The following is a 19,465-nucleotide window of genomic DNA, read 5'->3' as shown; positions in this document are numbered from 1 at the left end:
TAAATGGGATCTAACTAAGAGGTGTGGGTCTACCTCAGAGTGAATCCTGGGTTTTGGCTAATTCTTCTACCTCCCTCTCAATTTGGAAAAGACATACACACACCCACACCCACACCCCGTTAACTATCTTGTCCTGCTTTACAATTTAATCTCTTAGGATACTGACTTTTACACGGATCTGTTCTACAAACATCTGCCATCCCTGCTAAGAAACAAAAAAGGAAAACAGCACCCCAGAAGCCCTGGATTTGGGCCAGTTACTAACCCCTCATCTGTAAAATCGCTAGCCGCACCTAAATTGTGATGACTGGAGTTCACATAAAACCTAGTTTTACAACTTGTATCCCTCATGAGTGGCGCTCATCTGATCCAGAGGCGGTGGAGCCAATCATGCAACTGTGTAATTACTCGGAAAAAGATAAGGGCTGGGGCCCAGCACGGTTCAAAGCCAGCCTGGATGCACAGGAAGGCCAGTGACTGCTGACCCGGGAGGAGAGCGCCAGGGTGCGAAGGCTTCCAGCCATCAAGCAGTAGGAGTTTGGCAGAAGGCTGTGGAGCAAACTCCGGGCCAAGGCAACTTCACGTGCACAGGCACAGAGGCAGATACGGTTTACACATTCTGGGACAAGGTTAAAGGGTTGGCGTGGCTGGAGCAGGGGTTGGGAGAGTGGGAAGATGTTTCTGCTGGGTGGGGAGGGAGAGGTGAGGCGCATTCTGAGGCCTTGGGTTTGTTGGGGGTTCACATTATGCCTGGGGATTCACATTCCTTGTGACTCCTGGACTGTGGGCCCGGACTGTGGGGGTGGGAGAGGACGGGCAGGGTGCCACTCCCCCCCACTCCGCCCTTTCTCCCCGCGTGAGGCTGGCTGATGAGTGTCATTTTCTTCTTGGATTTCGCGCCTACGGGCGGTGTGCCCCTTCCCAGGCCCCCACCTCTGCTCTGTGACGGCAAGATCTGCCGGTGTCCTAATCCCTTTTCCAAGTCTGGGCGCACAGATCCAACTTTCCCGGGGGAGAGGCAGCTCCGCGCCATCCCCTAGGATAAAAGGGTGGGTGGCTGTGTGTGTGTCGGGGAGACAGACAGGGGCCAGGGCTCCGGGCTGCTTTCCAGGCCAGCGTGGACAGGACCCCCCCTTAACCCCCGCCTCTAGTCCGCGACAGGGAGCGGTGAGGCTCTTCCTCGGCCCTGGTCCCCGGGGCCACGCAGGATGTCCGCCGGGCTGGGGTTGCGCACCCGGGGCCTCCGCTGAGCGCGTGCGGAGAGGGGCGCGGCCTCTCTCACGGGGCCACCGGGCGGGTCCCGGCGGGGGCGGGGGTACTCGCGGTGTCCGGGCCCGCCCCAGCCCTGCCCCGCCCCGGAGCCGCCCGGGACGCAGGGAGGAGGGAAGGAGGCTCGGCCCCAGCTACCCGCGGCGCCGCGCTCCTCCACGCTCCGGGCGGGTAAGTGGCACGGGGCCGGGAGGCCAGGCCGGGGGCCGGGGGCCGGGCAGGTCGGGTCCCCAGCCCCCGGCCCAGCTCTGACACAGCCCCGGGAATTGCGGGCGCCGAAAGTCGGGGGGACCTGGGGAGGCGCGCCCGGCGCGGGGGCGGGGGCCCCGGCGTGACAGCTGCGGGCGGGCGGGTATTTTTAGTTTAAATCCAACAGTTCTGTGCTGGCTGCGAAATTCCCAAGCCTTTCCTTTCAACCCCAGGGAGCTTCTGCCGGCCCGCAAGAAAAAGCCCTAAAGCCCCGGGGAGCGCGCCCCAGCGGGCCGGGTGCCTCATCGGGGCTTCCCTCTGCCTCCCCTAGGGGCGGGCTGACCTGTCACCAAGGCTTGCGCGCGGCGGGGGCCCGACCCGCTCCTGGCGACCGCGAGCGCGCTCAGTAGTGCCTGGGAGAGCAGAGCAGGCGGCGAAGAGGGGAAGTCCAACCCCAAATGCTCAGTTTCGTTCAGACGCCTTTTGGCTATGCAAACTTGGCAAGCAGCTCAACCTCTCTGAGCCTCATTCCCACATTTCTAAAGGGGAGGGCAGTGAGGCCAGAGATGGCTTGCAGGGCCTGAGAGAGCCTCAGATGGATGTTGACTTCCCTTGGGGTCTTGGGATCTTGACCTCAAACAGCAGACCCATTGATGTGGCCCATTGGTCAACCCAGGAGCAGTGTCCTATACCGCCCAGCTGACCTCTGCTTCAAAACTGGAAGCCAGGGGGCTCCAGCCTGGGCGGGGTGATAATGAATATTTTCAGTTAACCACTTTGGCCCTGAAGCTCCAACCCTGGGCTGCCCTGGGACTCTTTCCCAGGTTCCTGGTCACCCCTTTCAACTCTGAAGGGTTACCCTTATCCCAGCACTTGGTGGAGGGGGCTTTCTACAGCCAAGGGCTGCTAGTGGGATAGCTTGATGTGTCTTGGGGGCATGCCCAATCCCGCATGAATGAGGGCATGAGGAGAATGGACCGTCCTCCCAGAAAGGAGAGCATGTCATAAAATCACTGCCATTCTGAGCTTGGCAGGACAGCGTCCTTCATCCACCAAGAGAAGCAGAAACAGGCCCAGAGAGGGGAGTGATTTGCCCAGAGCCACACTGCCTGGCTCTCTTAAAGGGCCTGGCCTTGCTGCCTGCACTTTCAGAGCAGCCAACAGCCCACAGGAGTCAGGAGCTGGGAGGTGGGAGGGGCATATCAGTGCCAACGAGCTGTTTTGCTCAGTTTCCTGTCACTGTGCCCCAGCGGGACGCTCCAGCACATGTGGGTCTGCACATTCCTCAGGCCGGACAGTGCTCGGCAGGCTGACAGCCACAGCTGTGCCAAGCCTGCTGGCCCCGGGCGTTGTTTTCAACCAGAGAGGCCCCTCTGGGGGTGGCTGAGCGGGAAGTGGGCTGGGATGTCTTATTTCTGGAACTTGTGTCTTGCTGGGGGTCCTGAGGAGAAGGCCTGAGGATGTGTTGGTGGCACAGAGGGAAGTGGTGAGAATCCAGGCTCAGGTTGCTGCCTCCAGGTACGGTCTGGCACCTGGCTCCCTGCAGGTACACTTCAGGGTGGTTGGAGTCCTTTCTGTCTGTCTCCATGGGAACAACGCTCCTGCTTTGCATGCTTTGCATGCTCTCCAGCAGCCATGGACCTGGCCATGCCTGGACAGCCCCTTTGCCTTGTGATGCAGACTGGAGCAGGCTGCCGGGGGCCCTGGCTTGGCGGCCCCGGGAGGCAAGACGGGCAGGCCCAGCTCAACGTCAAAGCACCCTGGAGCCTTTGGGAACCCACTGGGCAGCTAGGCTTCCTGCATTGTCCAGCTGTTAGGAATGGGGCAGTCAAGTTGGATTGCCTGAGTCCAGTCCTGCCTTAGCCCGTTCCTGGCTGTGTAGCCTTGGGAAAGTTGCTTCACCTTTCAGAGCTTCAGCGTCCTTCCCTGTGGAAAGGGGCTAACCATAGCACGGCAGGTGTTGCCTCGCAGGGCGTCATGAGCACTAAATGAGCTTTGCCCTGATCAGCATCTCGTATGGTGTCAGACACAGCACATGGGAGAAGGTGTCAGAGTTTGAGGCGAAGGGGCCTCGTCGGGATACCTGGCTTCCCCTCTGCTCTGCCGCTCCTTTCCCTGCCTTGATTTCCCCTTGTCTGTCAATGGTGGGTAGTCCTGGCTCACCCCCCTCATGGTCCTTCCAGCACTGAAAGCTGGCCCTTGGCCCCAGGGAGGGCAGGAGGCTCTAGAGAAGCCTACAGAGGGACTCAGATGTGTTTGTGGGGTCTTCCAAAGCACTTCCTGCCTCTCACCTCCTAGGATCTGGTAGTAGGCAAGGCTGTCATTGCTTGCCCATTTACAGATGAGAAGGCTGATATCCAGCGGCTGGATGTGGTACAGCCAGGATTAGAACTAAGGGCTTTTGACCTGATGCTCTTCCTGGCACCACATGGCCTATCTTAGACAATCCAAGGACAATGTTGTATGTTCATCATTGGGAAAACAGTACTGACCAGACAGGATGCTTGTCTTCATTAGGTCATCAGTACTTGCTGGAAAAGAATATGGATTCTGAATATATATATATATAATCTAAGCAGCCTGACTGGACCACAAAGATAGGAACCCAGGAGCAGCAGTGTTTCCTGACCCTCCCATCCTGAAAGGAACCTTTACTTTAGGACTTAGGGATGGTGTTCTGGGGCTGAGCAGCTAGGAAGTGGACGGGGGACAAGTTTGGGAAGCTGATGTCCTAATTTTGACCTCTTGAAATGCTTCCCTTTCGGGGTTGCTGCGAGGAAAAGTGAGGTAACTGAGGACGATGCTTTAGCAGAATGCCCGGCATGGTGGGGGCACACCATAAATAGGACTGATGGTTTTTATTATTACTAACCCTCTACTATCATTGTAACACCAGAGTGCAGCCTGGATCTCTCGCCTGGGTTTCTAGGCTGCAGATGTGGCATAGAGAATCCTAGCATCTCCACGGAGAACTGCTAAGACAATTATAAAAGCTCAAAACACAAGCACATGAAGCAATGAGTTGTTTAGTGACACGTAGCTGAGAAGTAAAATGATGACAAAAAGCAAGAAGGTGATTAGCTTAAATAAAAGCCAAGCATTACCATGTGCGCTGAGGAAAGGTGAGAGAGGATCAGGAGAGTCATGGGGGGCAGTTACAAAGGAAATCACTTTGTAGTTATTGGCTAATTACATGTATGTTTTATACATGCCTTTATACATAGATTCTATTTCACAAAGTTAAGCTGGTTTAAAAAAGAAAAAGGCAAGGGAATGATAATGCAAAATCAAGGTGATTATCTTTGGGGAGAAGTGGGTAATTGATCAGGGAGATGCCTGTTTCACTCTCAGTGGGATCCATTATGTTCTGTTTCTTCAGTCCAGTGGTAGGCTTGTGAGTGTTGTTTTTTTATTTCATTTATTTATTTATTTTTTTTTTTTTTTTGAGACGGAGTCTTGCTCTGTCGCCCAGGCTGGAGTGCAGTGGCCCGATCTCAGCTCACTGCAAGCTCTGCCTCCCGGGTTCACGCCGTTCTCCTGCCTCAGCCTCCCGAGTAGCTGGGACTACAGACGTCTGCCACCAAGTCCGGCTAATTTTTTGTATTTTTTTTTAGTAGAGACGGGGTTTCACCGTGTTAGCCGGGATGGTCTTGATCTGCTGACCTCGTGATCTGCCCGCCTCAGCCTCCCAAAGTGCTAGGATTACAGGCATGAGCCACCGTGCCCAGCCTATTTATTTATTTTTTTGAGACAGAGTCTCACTCTGTTGCCCAGGCTGGAGTGCAGTGGCACAATCTCAGCTCACAGCAACCTCCACCTCCCAGGTTCAAGCGATTGTTCTGCCTCAGCCTCCTGAATAGCTGGGATTACAGGCATTTGCCACCATGCCTGGCTAAGGGTGTTATTTTTAAATATTTTTATGCTTCATTATTTACAAATAGGCACATATATTCCATTATATATATATATAATCTTACATAATACAAATGAAATTAAAAGATCATGTGGAGCATTTTCAGATGCTTTCTTAGAAAATCTGCCTCTCTCCTCAGATTCCAATGTTAATCTGGCTGGATTTAAAAAATAAAGCAACAAATCCTGTTGTATGACACATGATTTCTCTTTAATGTAGGAGACACGATCGCCCTCTTCCCAAATCATACAACAAGTAAGATAATAATAGCACTCTATGACCTCAGATGATCAACAGGATTTTTAAAGGTCCTGGCCTAATGATTTATGCTTCTGAATCATAAAATCCTGAAATATTTGAGCTGGAAGGAACCTCAGGTCACTGGACCAATCTGCTGGTTTTATAACAAAAGGAAGTGTCCTGGCCAGGGTCAACATTGGGCACACATGTAGGGAATACACTTCTCTCCAGGCTGCCACAGCTGTGTGACTCTCATGCAGACACCACCTGACAGACAGACCAGTGGGAATCTTGGGTCACAAGGCTCCTCCTTAGGGCAGTCAGGGAGAGAGACCGGAAGTATACATGAGATTAAACTGATAGGATCATTTTATTTAATTAATTAAATTAAATTAATTAATTTATTTATTTTTTGAGACGGAGTCTTGCTCTGTCTCCCAGGCTGGAGTGCAGTGGTGCGATCTCGGCTCACTGCAACCTCTGCCTCCCGGGTTCAAGCAATTCTCCTGCCCCAGCCTCCTGAGTAGCTGGGACTACAGTCGCATGCCACCACGCCCAGCTAATTTTATTTTATTTTATTTTATTTTTTTGTATTTTTAGTAGAGACGGGGTTTCACCTTGTTGGCCAGGATGGTCTCCATCTCCTGACCTCGTGATCCGCCCACCTCGGCCTCCCAAAATGCTGGGATTACAGGCATGAGCCACCGCACCTGGCCCAGATCATTTTATTTTTAAAAAGTCAGAGGATAGTTACATTTTATGATGGAACCACACATTTCTAGAACTTACATGAACAGAAACATCCTCAAAGAAAACATAGAAGCAGTGCTTAGAATCTTCTTTCCCACAGGAAGTCCTCTTAGGAAACAGCTCCTCTCACTCATCCTATTTTTTGCGGGCATATTTGATTCCCAAAACAATTGAGTGCTGCAGGTATTGTTATTTCCATTTTCCAGTGGGGGAAGCAGGTTCAGAGAGGTTCAGTGCCTTGACCCAAATCACGCAGCAGGTGAAGATGGAGCAGGACTTTCATCCAGAGGGGGAGTGGAAAGGATGAACCACTTTTGTTTTCAGTGCACTGTGCTATGAGCACATTCTTCACTCCTTAGATGCTGAAATTCCGCAGCCCAGCCCAGCCTGGGCGGGCCATGGGGAAATGCCCTGGTGGAGGACAGTTGGGTGGTGGCTTTCCAGCTAGCTGTCAGATCACAGAGACGATCTGGAGGCTGAAGCTCTACCTCTGTCTTGCTGCTCTCCTGCAAGGAAGCCCGCTGCCTTTGCGGCATGGGCAGTAGTGTATCAGGAGTTGGGAGAATCCATCCCATTTTGGTCCTGCACTTTTTTTTTTTTTTTTGAGAGGGAGTCTCACTCTGTCGCCCAGGCTGGAGTGCAGTGGCGCAATCTCAGCTCACTGCCACCTCCGCCTCCCGGGTTCAAGCAATTCTCCTGCCTCAGCTTCCTGAGTAGCTGGGACTACAGGCACCTGCCACCATGCCCAGCTAATTTTTGTATTTTTAGTAGAGACGGGGTTTCACCATGCTGGCCAGGCTGGTCTCAACTCCCAACCTCAGGTGATCCACCGGCCTCGGCTGGGATTATAGGTATGAGCCACCATGCCCGGCCAAGTGCTGCACATTTTGATTCTTGGCCATCTTCTTCTCTCATCAAAGATATTCTTCCTGCCTTCCCTCTGCAGAAGTGCCTGTCACAGACAACAGGGCTCCAAGAGATCTGTGTTCCAGGACTGCTTGGCTTCAGATGGTGGTTTTCCTAATGCAAGGTGGCTGTGTCCCAGCACGGGTGCTCCCCTGGGCAGTGGAGACCTGGGCCCAGGTCTCAGCCCTTGCTCTCTACCCTCTGCTCTGTGAATCCATTTCTTGGCCAGTTGCTGCACTGTGAATCCATTTGTTTCCCATCTAACTGGGTTGGTGATACCTCCCCATGGGGCAGGGCTTAGTAAGGACCTAATAAGAGAGAGCTTTACATGGGTAAGGCAGCTTTCAGAGACTAGGAAACAAACCCTCATGTACATGCCCAGAGAGATTGTGTGTGGGCGCCGGAGAAGTATTTAGGAGTCACAGCTGCAGTGGAGCCAGCCCGAGCCTCAGAGATGATTTACACTTACACTTTTACATATGGGGAAACTGAGTCTCCACAGCAGAAATGGCTGGCTCAAGTCTTGCAGGTACTTCAGGGCCAAGATGGTATCTCCTAACTCCCTGACCAGCGCTCTTACCTTACAACCACCTTCCCTAAGAGTTTGTTTCACTGATATTCGTGGTGTAACGCAACTCGGGCTGGTTGCTTGATGAAAATGAAATGGCAGGCTTTCAGCGTTCAGCCTGTGTGATCATCACCAAGGCATGGACAGAACAGGGTGGGCCACCATGGCTGGTTGGACTCTAATTTAAGCCAACAGTTTTATTTGAGATCTGAAAAGGGCTGAGCCCCTCCCAAGTGACATTTGCTGAAATAATGCAGCCAGCTGACTCACTGGGGTAGCCTCATTCCTTAAGGACGGGAGGAGCCTGCATTTGACCTTCACCTGGGCTAGTCTCTGTTTCCTGCTCTTTAAAGAGGGAGATTGAGATTAGGAGATTTCTAAGGTACCTTGAAGTTCAGATGTTTTCTCATTCAAGGACCACAGCCTCAAAGTAGGTGTTTGGGGACCTGGGTCTGGCCACTATAGTTCACCCCCTCAGCCCAGGAGGGTCCAGGTCACTGGCAGGTAACTCCCTGCTTATCCACCTTGCTCTGAGGATTAGGTCGCACGTTCCCAGCTGGCCCAGCTTTCTACAACCTGGGCCACCTCCAAGGACCATAAAGCCCCTAGCTCATCCTGGCCTTTCTCACCTGGACACCTGTGCTCAAGCTGCTCCCCCCGCTCAGCTCTCCTTCTCCCTGCCCCTTCCCACCAACACCTGGGTAGACATCACCTCCTCCTGGAAGTCCTCCTCAGCCACCTCCTATAGGGTTGGTGATCTCTGTTTCCCTGTTCCCATTGCACTTTGCCATCGATACTAATCAACAGTTTCAAGAGTGATTCCCCACTAGCCTGTGCCTGCCTTGAGGGCTGGACACAGGATTATCCTCACATCCCTGCTCCCAGCCCAGAGAGAGCACGCTATTATTACCACTATTATTAAATTAAAAGGCTTTAAAATAGGATCTTACAAACTTTAGGGCTGCTCACAGCTCCCTTGAATGAAGTATGAAGGACAGATCCTAATATTTCCAGGACACAGGAAAAAAGTGAGCTCTGGAGCCGTGACCTGAGGCTGGGGAGAGAAGGGGTAATATGCGTCATCTCCCTCTGCGGCCCCCTTCAGGGGACTGTCTTCTTGGAGATCTCTCCATTCTCCTGGGTTCTCTGGGGGTTGGCCCCGGAACCTTGCAAATATCTCTTGATGTCCCTGGGACTCACATTTGATGTTCTCTCTCCTGAGCATGCCAAGTTTCTCTCCCTCTAGCTTGGCTTCTTGTTCTTTCCTCTTCCTAAAAAGTGCCTCCCCCTGGCCACACCCTCTCTGCATTGAGATCTCAGCTCACAGTCATGGCCTCAGAGGGACCCTCCTGCCCACACAATGGCACTCATCCCATCCTGCCAACATGCTCTGTCCTGTCACCCTGAAATTATTTGTGTTAATTATTTGCAGTTGAGTGTATTGTCTGTCTTCCGTACCAGAAGAAGATAAGGCCAGGGATTGTTATCTGTCCAGAGCCCAGCCATCAAAGCTGCTCAATACTGTCCGTATTTCTAGAATGAATGAATGAACGAGTGAATGGGCTGATGGAGTCCATTGGGTGCCATCTAAGATTCCTGCATGGTTCATCTTTACAGCTCATACCTGTCCAGTGCCTACTGAATGTCTAAGTGCTCTCTGCCTTTTTTGTCTTTATCCTCACAACAGCCCAATGAAGGATGCTCTGATGTTGTTCCCGTTTGGCAGAGAGGTTAAGTAACCCACCCTCAGCTACCTCAGTTAGCAGTGGAGTTGGAAATTGAACCCAGGTTACCTGATCCCAGAGTTCTGGCCGGTAACTCACAGGCTACATTGGCCCTTCCATGCCAGGAGTGCTGTGGGCTGGAAGTGGTGAGTCACTCAGCCTCCTAACCAGACATCTGGCTCTTTCTCCACAGCCCCCAGTGGCTCTCACACTGCCAGGCCATTCCTCAAAGGAAATCCTTTCTGTGGGACCAGTGTCACATGGGCTAGGAACACCAAAGGTTTTCCAGAGCCAAGGCCCACCCCAGAGCACCCTACCCTGTCTTCTCTGACCACATCCTTTTCTCCTAGGGAACCCCCTCCACCACTTGTTCACTAGCTGTTGAGAACTTGGTGACTACAAGCCAGTGGCTACAGGGTTGGGTGTGAGCCAGTTGGGGTTGCCAGGTTAATTTCTGTCATTTATCCAGCACCAGGCAGCAAGCAGGCCTGGCTTCCGTGATTTGCCTATTTATCTGTTTGCTGATTTCAGACTCAAGTTTGCTCAGGCATAATTTTAGAAAATTGATTTTTTTAAAAAATTTCATCTTGTGGCATCTCTTGTCCCACTTCCCTCTGGGTAAAACCACCCAAATGCCCAGGGAGGGGGATCCAGGCCAGGCTTTCCTGGCCGCAGTCTTCACTTCCTAATGTGCTCCTTTAAGCGGGTAAGAGGATAGCCCCGTAAGTTCCTATCTGGGTCTCCTGCAGGAAGCTGCAGGGTTAGTCATGCAGCACTTAGCTGGAGCCAACTTTGGTTTGGGAGCCAAAGAAGCACGTGTTTGTTGCTGGGATCTTGGCTCTTCCGCTTTGTAACCAGTGCCTTGGGCAATGGCATTTCTTCAACGTACTGACATTGGCTGAGGTGGACACAAACTAGGAAGATGCCAGAGACACGGCGCTGTCCAGTGGGAGGAGTCCGGTGGGTGAGGTATGTGCTTTAAACAGTCCCATCCTAGGGGACTGTGACTCCGTGAGAGGGAAGCTCAGGGGGCTGGGCGGGGCACCAGGAAGGACCCTTCAATTTTGCCCAGAGGCACAGTCTTTCTGGGCCTCAACTCTCTTCACTGTAAAGTGGGGGTGCAGGTGCCACACTCATTGCCTTGCTGGATGTGTTGTGAACTGCAGACCACCCCATGGAGGTAAGGGGTCATCACTATTGTTAGTTTAGCCAGCAGAGCAAAGTGTCACTGGTGCCATCTTTGCAATGGAAGTTCAACTTTCGACTTTGGTGGAGTTTCTCTCTGCTCCTGGGCCTCAGGTGGAATCCTGCAGATCTGAGCTGGGACGCTGATTTTGTCACCTGTGGCAAGTCACATAACCTCCAAGTCACATAACCCAGGCCCTCCTGGGCCTGGGTATCACACCTGAAAGATGGGGCTAGCCACACCTTCCCTGCAGAGTCACTGTGAGGCTCAGATGAGATAACAGATGTGGGATTCCCAGCAAGCAGAAGGTGCTGGGTCACACCTGTTCCAATGGATTCCCCTCCCAGCCTCTCCAAGTTCTCCCTCTTTTCCTTGGGTGCCCCTTAGCTAAGGAGGTGACTTTGCCATTTATGCAGGTCACTTGGAAGGGAGCTCAGCACTTCTGCCTGCCTCTGTCCCCAGCACGTGCAGTGAGTTGAACAGGGCACAGCTGCTGGTGGGTCAGCCCTTGGCTCAGGTGTTGCTGGCCGATGCTCATGCCCTGGCAGGTCTAGGAAGGCATGATGGGCCAGAGTCGACCCAGCCAAGCCTGTGCCCGTGTGCACAGACAGTGTCCTCCTTTAGAGGTATACAGGGTGCAGACCACACACCTTGACCATTCATTGCCTGCCCGGAGCACCAGCCATCTGCAATTGGCCAATGTGATTTTTTTCTTTTATGGAATTAACTATGCAGAAAAAAGTCAATATCACCGCAGCAGGTCCTGCTGTTTCATTCCCAACCCTGAGCCTCAGGATCCTCCTCAGTACAGTGGAGGGGCTTAGACTAGGTCAGATCTTGGAGAATTTGGACTAGGGGCTACTAGTAATTGCCAGGATAAATTTGGTGGTACAAGCCCAGGGCACTGAATGACAGCCACTCCCTCTTCATCTCTTCATCTCCTCTCCATCTTTTTTTTTTTTTTAACTTTTTCTTTTAATCCTTCTGATTATATGACCTTCTCATAACTACCTGGGCTCCACCCTGGACCAATGAGTTAGAGAGATCTCTAGATGTGGGGCTGCTCATCTGTAGCTTTTTAAAGCTCCCCAGGTGATCCTGATGCACAGGGATGGTTGAGAACCTCTGCATTTTGTCTAGATGAACATCTCAGTGAAATGCTAATCTGTTTTTAACAGCTCTCCAACACTTGCCTCTCTCTGTCTCTAACCATGAGCAGGCCCCAGGTGTAAACTAGCACCATTATCCAGATAGAGTTAAACATTGCTTATGTTCATTATTTTATGATATATGGCAATTGATCCTGACCCTGTTTTTTAATTTAAGGTGAAAATATATTTCTTAATCCAGCTATAATAAAAAAAAGAAAAAGGTAAAAAGAAAAAAATCTTCTTTTAAAATAAACAAGTTTAAATGCGTCAAATTAAAGAATATTAATTAGAAAAAAATATAGATGTGTCTGCATGGCAGATACAGTCAAAATCATGACTGTAATGCACAAATGGCCACACTGTGAAGACGCGGAACTAGATGACCTCTAAGGCCCAATATTTTGACAGATCTGAGGGCTGCCCAATGAGATCGCTAATCCGGGACTGTTGGCACCAGCCACCTGGCCTGGCAGAGAATGGGGTAAGCAGGCTTGAGAGTGGCTGTATGCATAGCAGGGTTTCCCCGTGTGGCTTTATTCAGAGCTCTCCAGGGACAGTGCAGCTAGATTATCTCTGTTTCAATGCATTTGCCCTCTTGCTCCACCTTCCCCAGACCATAGGGTCAGCCTGAGAAGCAACCTGTCCAGCAATCAGGGCCATTTCCCTGGGGCCAACGCTGCCACGTAAACTCAGTGTATGCAACATTAGGACCCCAGTGCCCACAGGAGCCCGGCTCCTTCACTCGTGCTTGGGCGAACCAAGCCATGGCGGGAAGCGAGTTGCCGAGAGTCCCAAGGCAGGACCCAGCACTGCTGCTTCCCAGGCCTGGACTTTGTAGATCGAATAGGGTCCCTGCCCCCAGGTCTTAAGCTCCCCAGAAGGGAAACAGGAACAGAATGTGATATAAACAGGCCCTGCCTGGCCCTAGCCAGCTTTTTCCGCCTGTGTCCGGTGGCCCCTACCTGTTATCACTGGAGAGTTGGCCAGTGAGCCTTTCGTTTGTGAGTGATTGTGTGAGGCTCCTATTGTCTTTTTTCTGTTTGTTTGTTTTTTTTTAATAGAGGTGGAGTCTCGCTATGTTGTTCAGGCCGATCTCGAACTCCTGGGCTCAAGTGATCCTCCCTCCTTGGCCTCTCAAAGTGCTGGAATTACAGCCATGAACCACTGTGCCTGGCCTCCTATTGTCTTTTAACTTATGTAGTAATTCACACCGTGGGCCTCTGGGAAGGTGGGACCCAGTCCAGCAATGATTCAGATAGTGCTTGGAGGACGTGGGGAGATGGTTTCAGCAGAACAACTGTGACAGTGTGGGGGGACCTCAGCTTAGTGGCAAAGGCCCCCTAAATGACTGTAAGTAGGATAAATGCCAGAGGGAAAGCCTTGATGGAGACACGATTCTTAGCATTTGGAAACATTTGCCCATCAGCAAAGCTGGCTGTCCGGATTGTGTCACAGTTTGCTGAAAGGACTAGTATAGAATTTTCTAGGATAATGGACCAGGAGGAATGCTGTGCTGATAGGCAGAGGGTGGGGTGAAGTAATTCCCTTGGGCTGATAAATAGCACTGGCCTCTAGCTTCTAGAACAAACTTTTTTGGTAAAAGGCCAGAAAGGAAATATGTAAATATATTTTGGCTCTCCATCATATCGAGAAAGCAGCCACAGATGCTATGTAAATGATGGGTGTTGGTTGTGTTCCAATAAAACTTTATAGACACTGAAATGTGAATTTCACGTAATTTTCATATGCCATGAAACATTATTATCCTTTTGATTTTTTCCGACCACTTAAAAATGTTAAAAAACATTCTTAGCTCGAGAGCTGTACAGAAACAGGCAATGGGCCATGGTTTGCAACCTCCTCTTTAGAAGCCCCCTCTGCAGTGGAGGGTGAGTCTTGCAGGTTTGAGCTAGTCACTTTTCTAAGAATTTCAGTTCTTAAAAACGTAGTTCTGGCTGGGCGCAGTGGCTCACACCTGGAACCCAGCACTTTGGAAGGCTGAGACAGGAGGATTGCTTGAGACCAGGAATTTGAGACCAGCATGGGCAACATGGTGAGACCCATCTCTACAAAAAATATATGAAAATTAGCCTAGCATGGCGGCCCATGCCTGTGGTCTCAATTACTCGATAGGTGGAGGCAGGAGGATCACTTGAGCCCAGAAGGTCGAGGCTGTAGTGAATTGTGATCACACCACTGTGCTCCAGCCTGGGCAACAAAGAGAGACCTGTCTCAAAAAAAAAAAAAAAAAAAAGTAGTTCTGAAACAAGTCTCAATCTTGTGTCTACTGTTTAAAATAGAACCTAGTGTTAATTTGTTTGCTCATTCAGCAAATATTAATGGTCTAGTGGTTAAGAGCAGAGGAAACTTGTCATATACTGGCTGTGGGACTTAGGGCAGATGGCTTAGCCTCTCTGAGCCTCAGTTCTTTCATCTGTAAATAAGCAGGAATAGTAGGACCTATGGCATCAGTGAAAGAGTCCTTGTAAGACTGAGCCCAGTGCCTGGCAGATAGCATGCCCTTGGTGAAGGTTTACTATTACTCTCTCATGTCTGTAAAGAGTTAGAGACTGGTCTACAAAGGGGTGGATGGCAATGCTTACCCTGCATGGCAGGTGAGGCCCAGAGAAGTTAAGGAGCATTTCCAAGGTCTTGAGCTAATAATAAATGGTAGAACTAGAAAACAGTGTGAACAGCAAGACCCAGCCCTTTCCATGCGACGCCCTTGCAGGGGACTTGAGGGTAGATTAAATCCACTTTTCTAGAGGCTTGCTAATGGGATTAATTTAATCATTAGCACCTTTCCCATGAGAGCTAGGGCTCTTGTAACTCCTCATCCCCAAGCCTTAGATTCTTGGGGAGACCAGCATTGTTTGGGGGGCCTCAAAGCTGGGAGTCCGACCTCCAGCAGCTTGGAGTGGCACTAGTCTGACTGTTTTCTGTGAATGTCTTTGGTGGAAACTCGCTGCTTGACATGGAGCTCTACTTTAGAAACCTAGAAACAAGCATCCGGGGAAGACTTCAAGTTTTTCTGAGTCCTGTGGTTTCTGAGTCTCTGCAGGGCTAGCGGAAAGGGCTCTAGAAGGTTCTGGAAGTCAAGATTGTGAATAGCTGCTTTTGAATAATGGAATCCTCAAGGCCTTGCGAAACGAATGCCAGAGGTGAGTTCCTGACCGGTTTTACGTGCTGGTTTTCCTTCTGCAAAATGGAGATGGCGGTGTCGTAATTAGTTGCTTGTTGCTTCAGTTTGGCACGTGGTTGCTTGCGGGGCACCCACAATGGGTCTCCTTCTGAATGCACAAAGACAGACCAGGGAGGAAGCCTGTCCTTGGATTGTGGAGGCCTCGGGAGATAAAGCTCAGATAAGGAGGACAGTGACTGGATCTGAGAGCCTGTGGCAGCTGTGATTAGGAGCCAGCCAGGGAAGATGGGACCTCAAAGGCAGGACACACAGGCTATAGGCGGCTGTCTCATCCATAACCCAGAGCAAGTCTCCCTCTCCATCCCAGAGGAAAGGCTGCTCGTGACTCTGGCTAGTTCTGAGGACACAGGCTCCGGGAACCCAGCCCCTGTGAGTGGCTGGAAGGTGGGGGTGAGGGTGGGGTGTCAGTAGAGTGGGGGACAGTCTGGGAGTCTTGGAAGGGGATATGAAGGTGAAAGTTGGTGTGACCAACTGTCCCTGGTTTGCCCAAGACTAAGAGGTTTCCTGGGGTTTGGGACTTTCAAGGTTAAAACCTGGATGGTGTGCGTCAAATCAGGATAAATTGGTCATCCTAGGTCGAAGTCATGCTACTTTGACTGTGGCGCTGGGCGGTTGAGTCATTGGTAGAAGGAGTAAAGGGGGAATCATCTCTCCCCTGAGCCTTGGTGCACCCTCAGACTAGATTGCCCCTTCGCAGTGTACCCAGAGCCCCTGTGCTATCCTTCAAGGGTCTGTGTGCCCCCACAAGAGTCTGTGAAGGCAGAAAACCCCCTTGTGCTTGGGGCCAACCCCTGCCTGCTCTAGGCCAGAGTGTTTTGTAAATGCTGTTGGATGAATGAATGAGGCTTGAGACTCTCCACCTTCATTTCTTCCCCGCTGAGGACAAACTACCAGATGCTAATTCATGCTTTGCTTCTCTGCACATCTTGTTCCTCCCCCCCGTGCCCTTCCCTCCTGCGGCCACCTCCTCCACTGTCCCTTCTGCTCAAGAGTCTCTTCCTCTGTGACTGATCCTGACCAGCCCTCCCTCTGAGTGGAGTTTCTCCTGACCCTGCTGTGTCCCCTCTGAACCGAACCTCCCTGAGCTCCCTAATTGGGCCTGTTTGTGGATGCATCTTTCTTCCGCATGCGCTGTGAGCTCCTTGAGGGCAGATCTCCAGCTTAGTGTTTCCTCTGCTGCATGTGGCACCTGGATGCCCCATGGAGGTGCCTTGAGAGAATGAATGGAGCTGAACACACGGAGCAAAGATCCGTTCATTCCCTCACTCACCAGCTCCTCTACGAGGCCTCCTGTATGACAGGCAGAGTCCTGGGCAGTGGGGTGGGAGTCATGGACAAGACTGGTGAGGCCTTTGTGCTGTTGGAACTCACATTCTAGAAGGATCTAGAGTCAACAAGCAAGCAAATAAATAAACAAGAACATATCAGAAGGTTGCGTGTGCTCCGAAGAAAATGCAAAGGAGAAGATGAGTCACCTGAGCCCCTGCCAGCTGCTTGCAGGCTGGGATGGAGTCACCAGCTCCACGGAGCGGACATTGCTGAGGCCCAGCACATGTGGTGCCCATTCTATGGAGGCAGAAGGCATGCATTGTCCCCTGGGTCGTAACGTAGTCAACTTGGGCACGGTGGCATTTGCCTTTCATGCAAAGTGTGTGGACCATCAGTCCCTTTAGAGAAATTCATTAAAGCCAGTATTGTCTGAGAGGAGAGAGAAAATATTTTAGAAAGTCAGACGGGATTTTGTGCCTGGTGTGGGAAGCAAGCGTGTGTCCCTCCCGCTTCCCCGCCCCCGCTCCTCCATTGGGAGTACAAAGAATGGGGCTCGTGTGCTGACCGTCTGCCTCTTCCAGTTGGGTGGGTGGCCTTGGAGCTGTAGCTGCAGCAGGAAGGGTCAGTGACTCTGCTATGGGGCTGCTGGGGACAACCCAGGGTCCTGCGAGGGAAAAGGTGTTAAAATGGCCGGCCACTGTCCCACGGGCGGTCAGGGAGAGGATCAGCGGGAATCATGAATGTGGTTGCTCAGCTTCCAAGCGCTGCACACAACAGTGGGGCATTGTTCTCTGAGTCTGATGGGGAGCTCAGCCCCGGACACAGGCCAGCTCCAGGAGGAAGGCAGCCTCCTCCCGCAGAGTCCAGCTGGGCCAAAGCAAAGTCCCAGAGGGCAGCTTCTCCCTGCTGCCTGGCCGTGGGTGGCCACTGGTGCTGAGGTCTGGGGACTCAAGAGGACACCTACGAGTCTGCAAGGTATCACTCACTCCTGAGGGTAGCCCCTTCAGGTTGGGACCCACAGAGAGCAGCGGGACAAAAGGCAGTTCCTAGGCTGGGTGCCCGGCTTCTCACAGGCACGTCGTAAACCTGGCATCTCAAAGTTCTGGCAGGAACAAGCAGGTACTAATTGTAACCTGCACAGCCTGTTAACAGTCGACCTTGGACTCCAAGGAGGTGAAGGTTCTGGGGAGAAGGTCTCAAGGGTTCTCTGAATATCTCAGATATAAGACAGGAGGTAGGCCAGGCGCGGTGGCTCATGCCTGTAATCCCAGCACTTTGGGAGGCCGAGGTGGGTGGATCACCTGAGGTCAAGAGTTCAAGACCAGCCTGACCAACATGGTGAAACCTCATCTCTACTAAAGATAAAAAAATTAGTCGGGCGTGGTGGCAGGTGCCTGTAGTCTCAGCTATTCTGGAGGCTGAGGCAGGAGAATTGCTTGAACATGGGAGACGGAGGTTGCAGTGAGCTGAGATCGCGCCACTGCACTCCAGCCTGGGCAACAAGAGCGAAACTCCATCTCAAAAAAAAAAAAAAAAAAAAAAAAGACAAGAGTTAGTGATACAGGGGATTCTTCTAGGTAACTCAGTGGACATCATCCTGCAGCCCCAGCAGAATGAGGACAATTTAAAACCACCTGGGCTCTGCTAAGGGACTGCTGGGGAGAAGAAAGGGACAGGATTGCTTGCTGTGTGACCTTTGGCAGGTTACTTAGCCACTTTGAATCTAACCTCAACTTCTCTATCTACAAAAAGAAGCCAGTCATTCTGGTTTAACAGTGGGTGGGAGGACTCAATGAGCTGATGTGTACAAACACCTCATGGGTACTTAGCAATGTTAGTTCCCAGTCCTCTGCACTGAAAAATCCTGGAAGGCTTTCTGGAGGTGGTGATGCCAAAGCCAATGGGTGAATGTAGCCAGGCAGAGAAGGGCAGAGGGACCAGCAGGAGCAAAGACCAAGGGGAGAAATGATGCATACAGGGAGCCACAGGTGGTTCCTGCTGCAAGCAGAGGAGGCGGGAAGTAGGGGTGGCTGAGGCTGCAGAGATTGATGGAGAAGGACTTCGAATGTCCTGTTAAACTTCTTGGACTTTCTCAGGTGGAGGCTGTGAGGCACAGGAGGCGTTCATTCAGAAAAGCCTTTGACCCTGAGCCATTAGAGGTTCCTTTCTGCCAAGAGAGGACTCTGGTCCCCCTGCCTCCTGCAAAACTGGCAGGTTTCCCGGGAAATGAATGGAAACATCCTCATGCCTAAGCCTCTGGATCCAGGCATGGATTTGGCTCTGCCAGTCAAGGGCCCAGGCACTGCAGGGCCATGGATCTCCCTAAGGGTTCAGTGAGTACAGCTCTGAGATTCACTCCCGCCAAGAACTCCATTTGAAATGAACCCTGCCGTTTCTCAGGCTGGGGTGCCAGTTATTAAATTAAAAGTGAGATTCGAATGGTTCTGTGTTGTTTTTGTAAACCAAAGCTGAAAACTGTGGAGGGTATTTTTTTTAGCTGGAAAGTAAAGCATGCCAGGCTTTCTACTCCGCCTTGTCCTGTGCCATAGACCCAGGGCCAGCTGGATCCAGCCTGGGGGGCACTGAGAGGTGGCTTCTTTGCATTGAGGGCCTACAGTGCACCAGGCTCACTCAGTGCCAGGCTCTTTGCATACTTATGGGTGCCATTGTCATCCTCATTTTACAAACGAGGAAACTGAAGAACAGACAGGTGAATACACTTGCCTGAGTCACACAGCTAGTAGATGGAGAAGACAGATGCAGTCCTATTCTATACATACTTGAAAGTCTGTACCTTTTCTGTCTCATGTAATTTGAGTGCTGGACTTAATACTCTTAACTTTTTCTGAAAGTCTAGTGGAACTATGAAATCTTTGAATTTGTAGGCTGGGAGTGGTGACTCATGCCTGTAATCCCATCACTTTGGGAGGCTGAGGCAGGCAGATCACCTGAGGTCAGGAGTTCGAGACCAGCCTGGCCAACATGGTGAAACCCTGTCTTTATTAAAAATGCAAAAATTAGCTGGCTATGGTGGGGTGCATGCCTATAATCCCAGATTTCTGGCGAAATGAATGGAATCCCAGCTACTTGGGAGGCTG

The 19,465-nt window shown here is 51.4% G+C and overlaps 1 protein-coding gene across 4 annotated transcripts in view; it reads left to right on the top strand.

Moving 5' to 3' along the window:
* Positions 1-1,348: 1,348 nt before the first annotated feature.
* The window catches only part of SYNE3 (spectrin repeat containing nuclear envelope family member 3), a 109,625-nt gene continuing 91,508 nt past the window's right edge, over positions 1,349-19,465 (top strand). For 2 of the 4 annotated variants that reach the window (XM_054448647.2, XM_054448645.2), the window contains exon 1: positions 1,349-1,440. Coding sequence is in view for 2 of the 4 variants with exons in the window: in XM_063652048.1 (XP_063508118.1) it covers positions 15,021-15,057 (37 nt within the window). In the remaining 2 variants the exon portion in view is untranslated. Of the gene's footprint in view, positions 1,441-14,950; positions 15,058-19,465 lie in introns of those variants that run through there. The other 2 variants (XM_063652048.1, XM_063652047.1) reach the window with 1 other exon arrangement.

Source organism: Pongo pygmaeus, chromosome 15, assembly GCF_028885625.2.
Source record: "Pongo pygmaeus isolate AG05252 chromosome 15, NHGRI_mPonPyg2-v2.0_pri, whole genome shotgun sequence".
Classification (NCBI taxonomy): Eukaryota; Metazoa; Chordata; class Mammalia; order Primates; family Hominidae; genus Pongo; species Pongo pygmaeus.
This window is presented reverse-complemented; position numbering and strand designations above follow the sequence as displayed.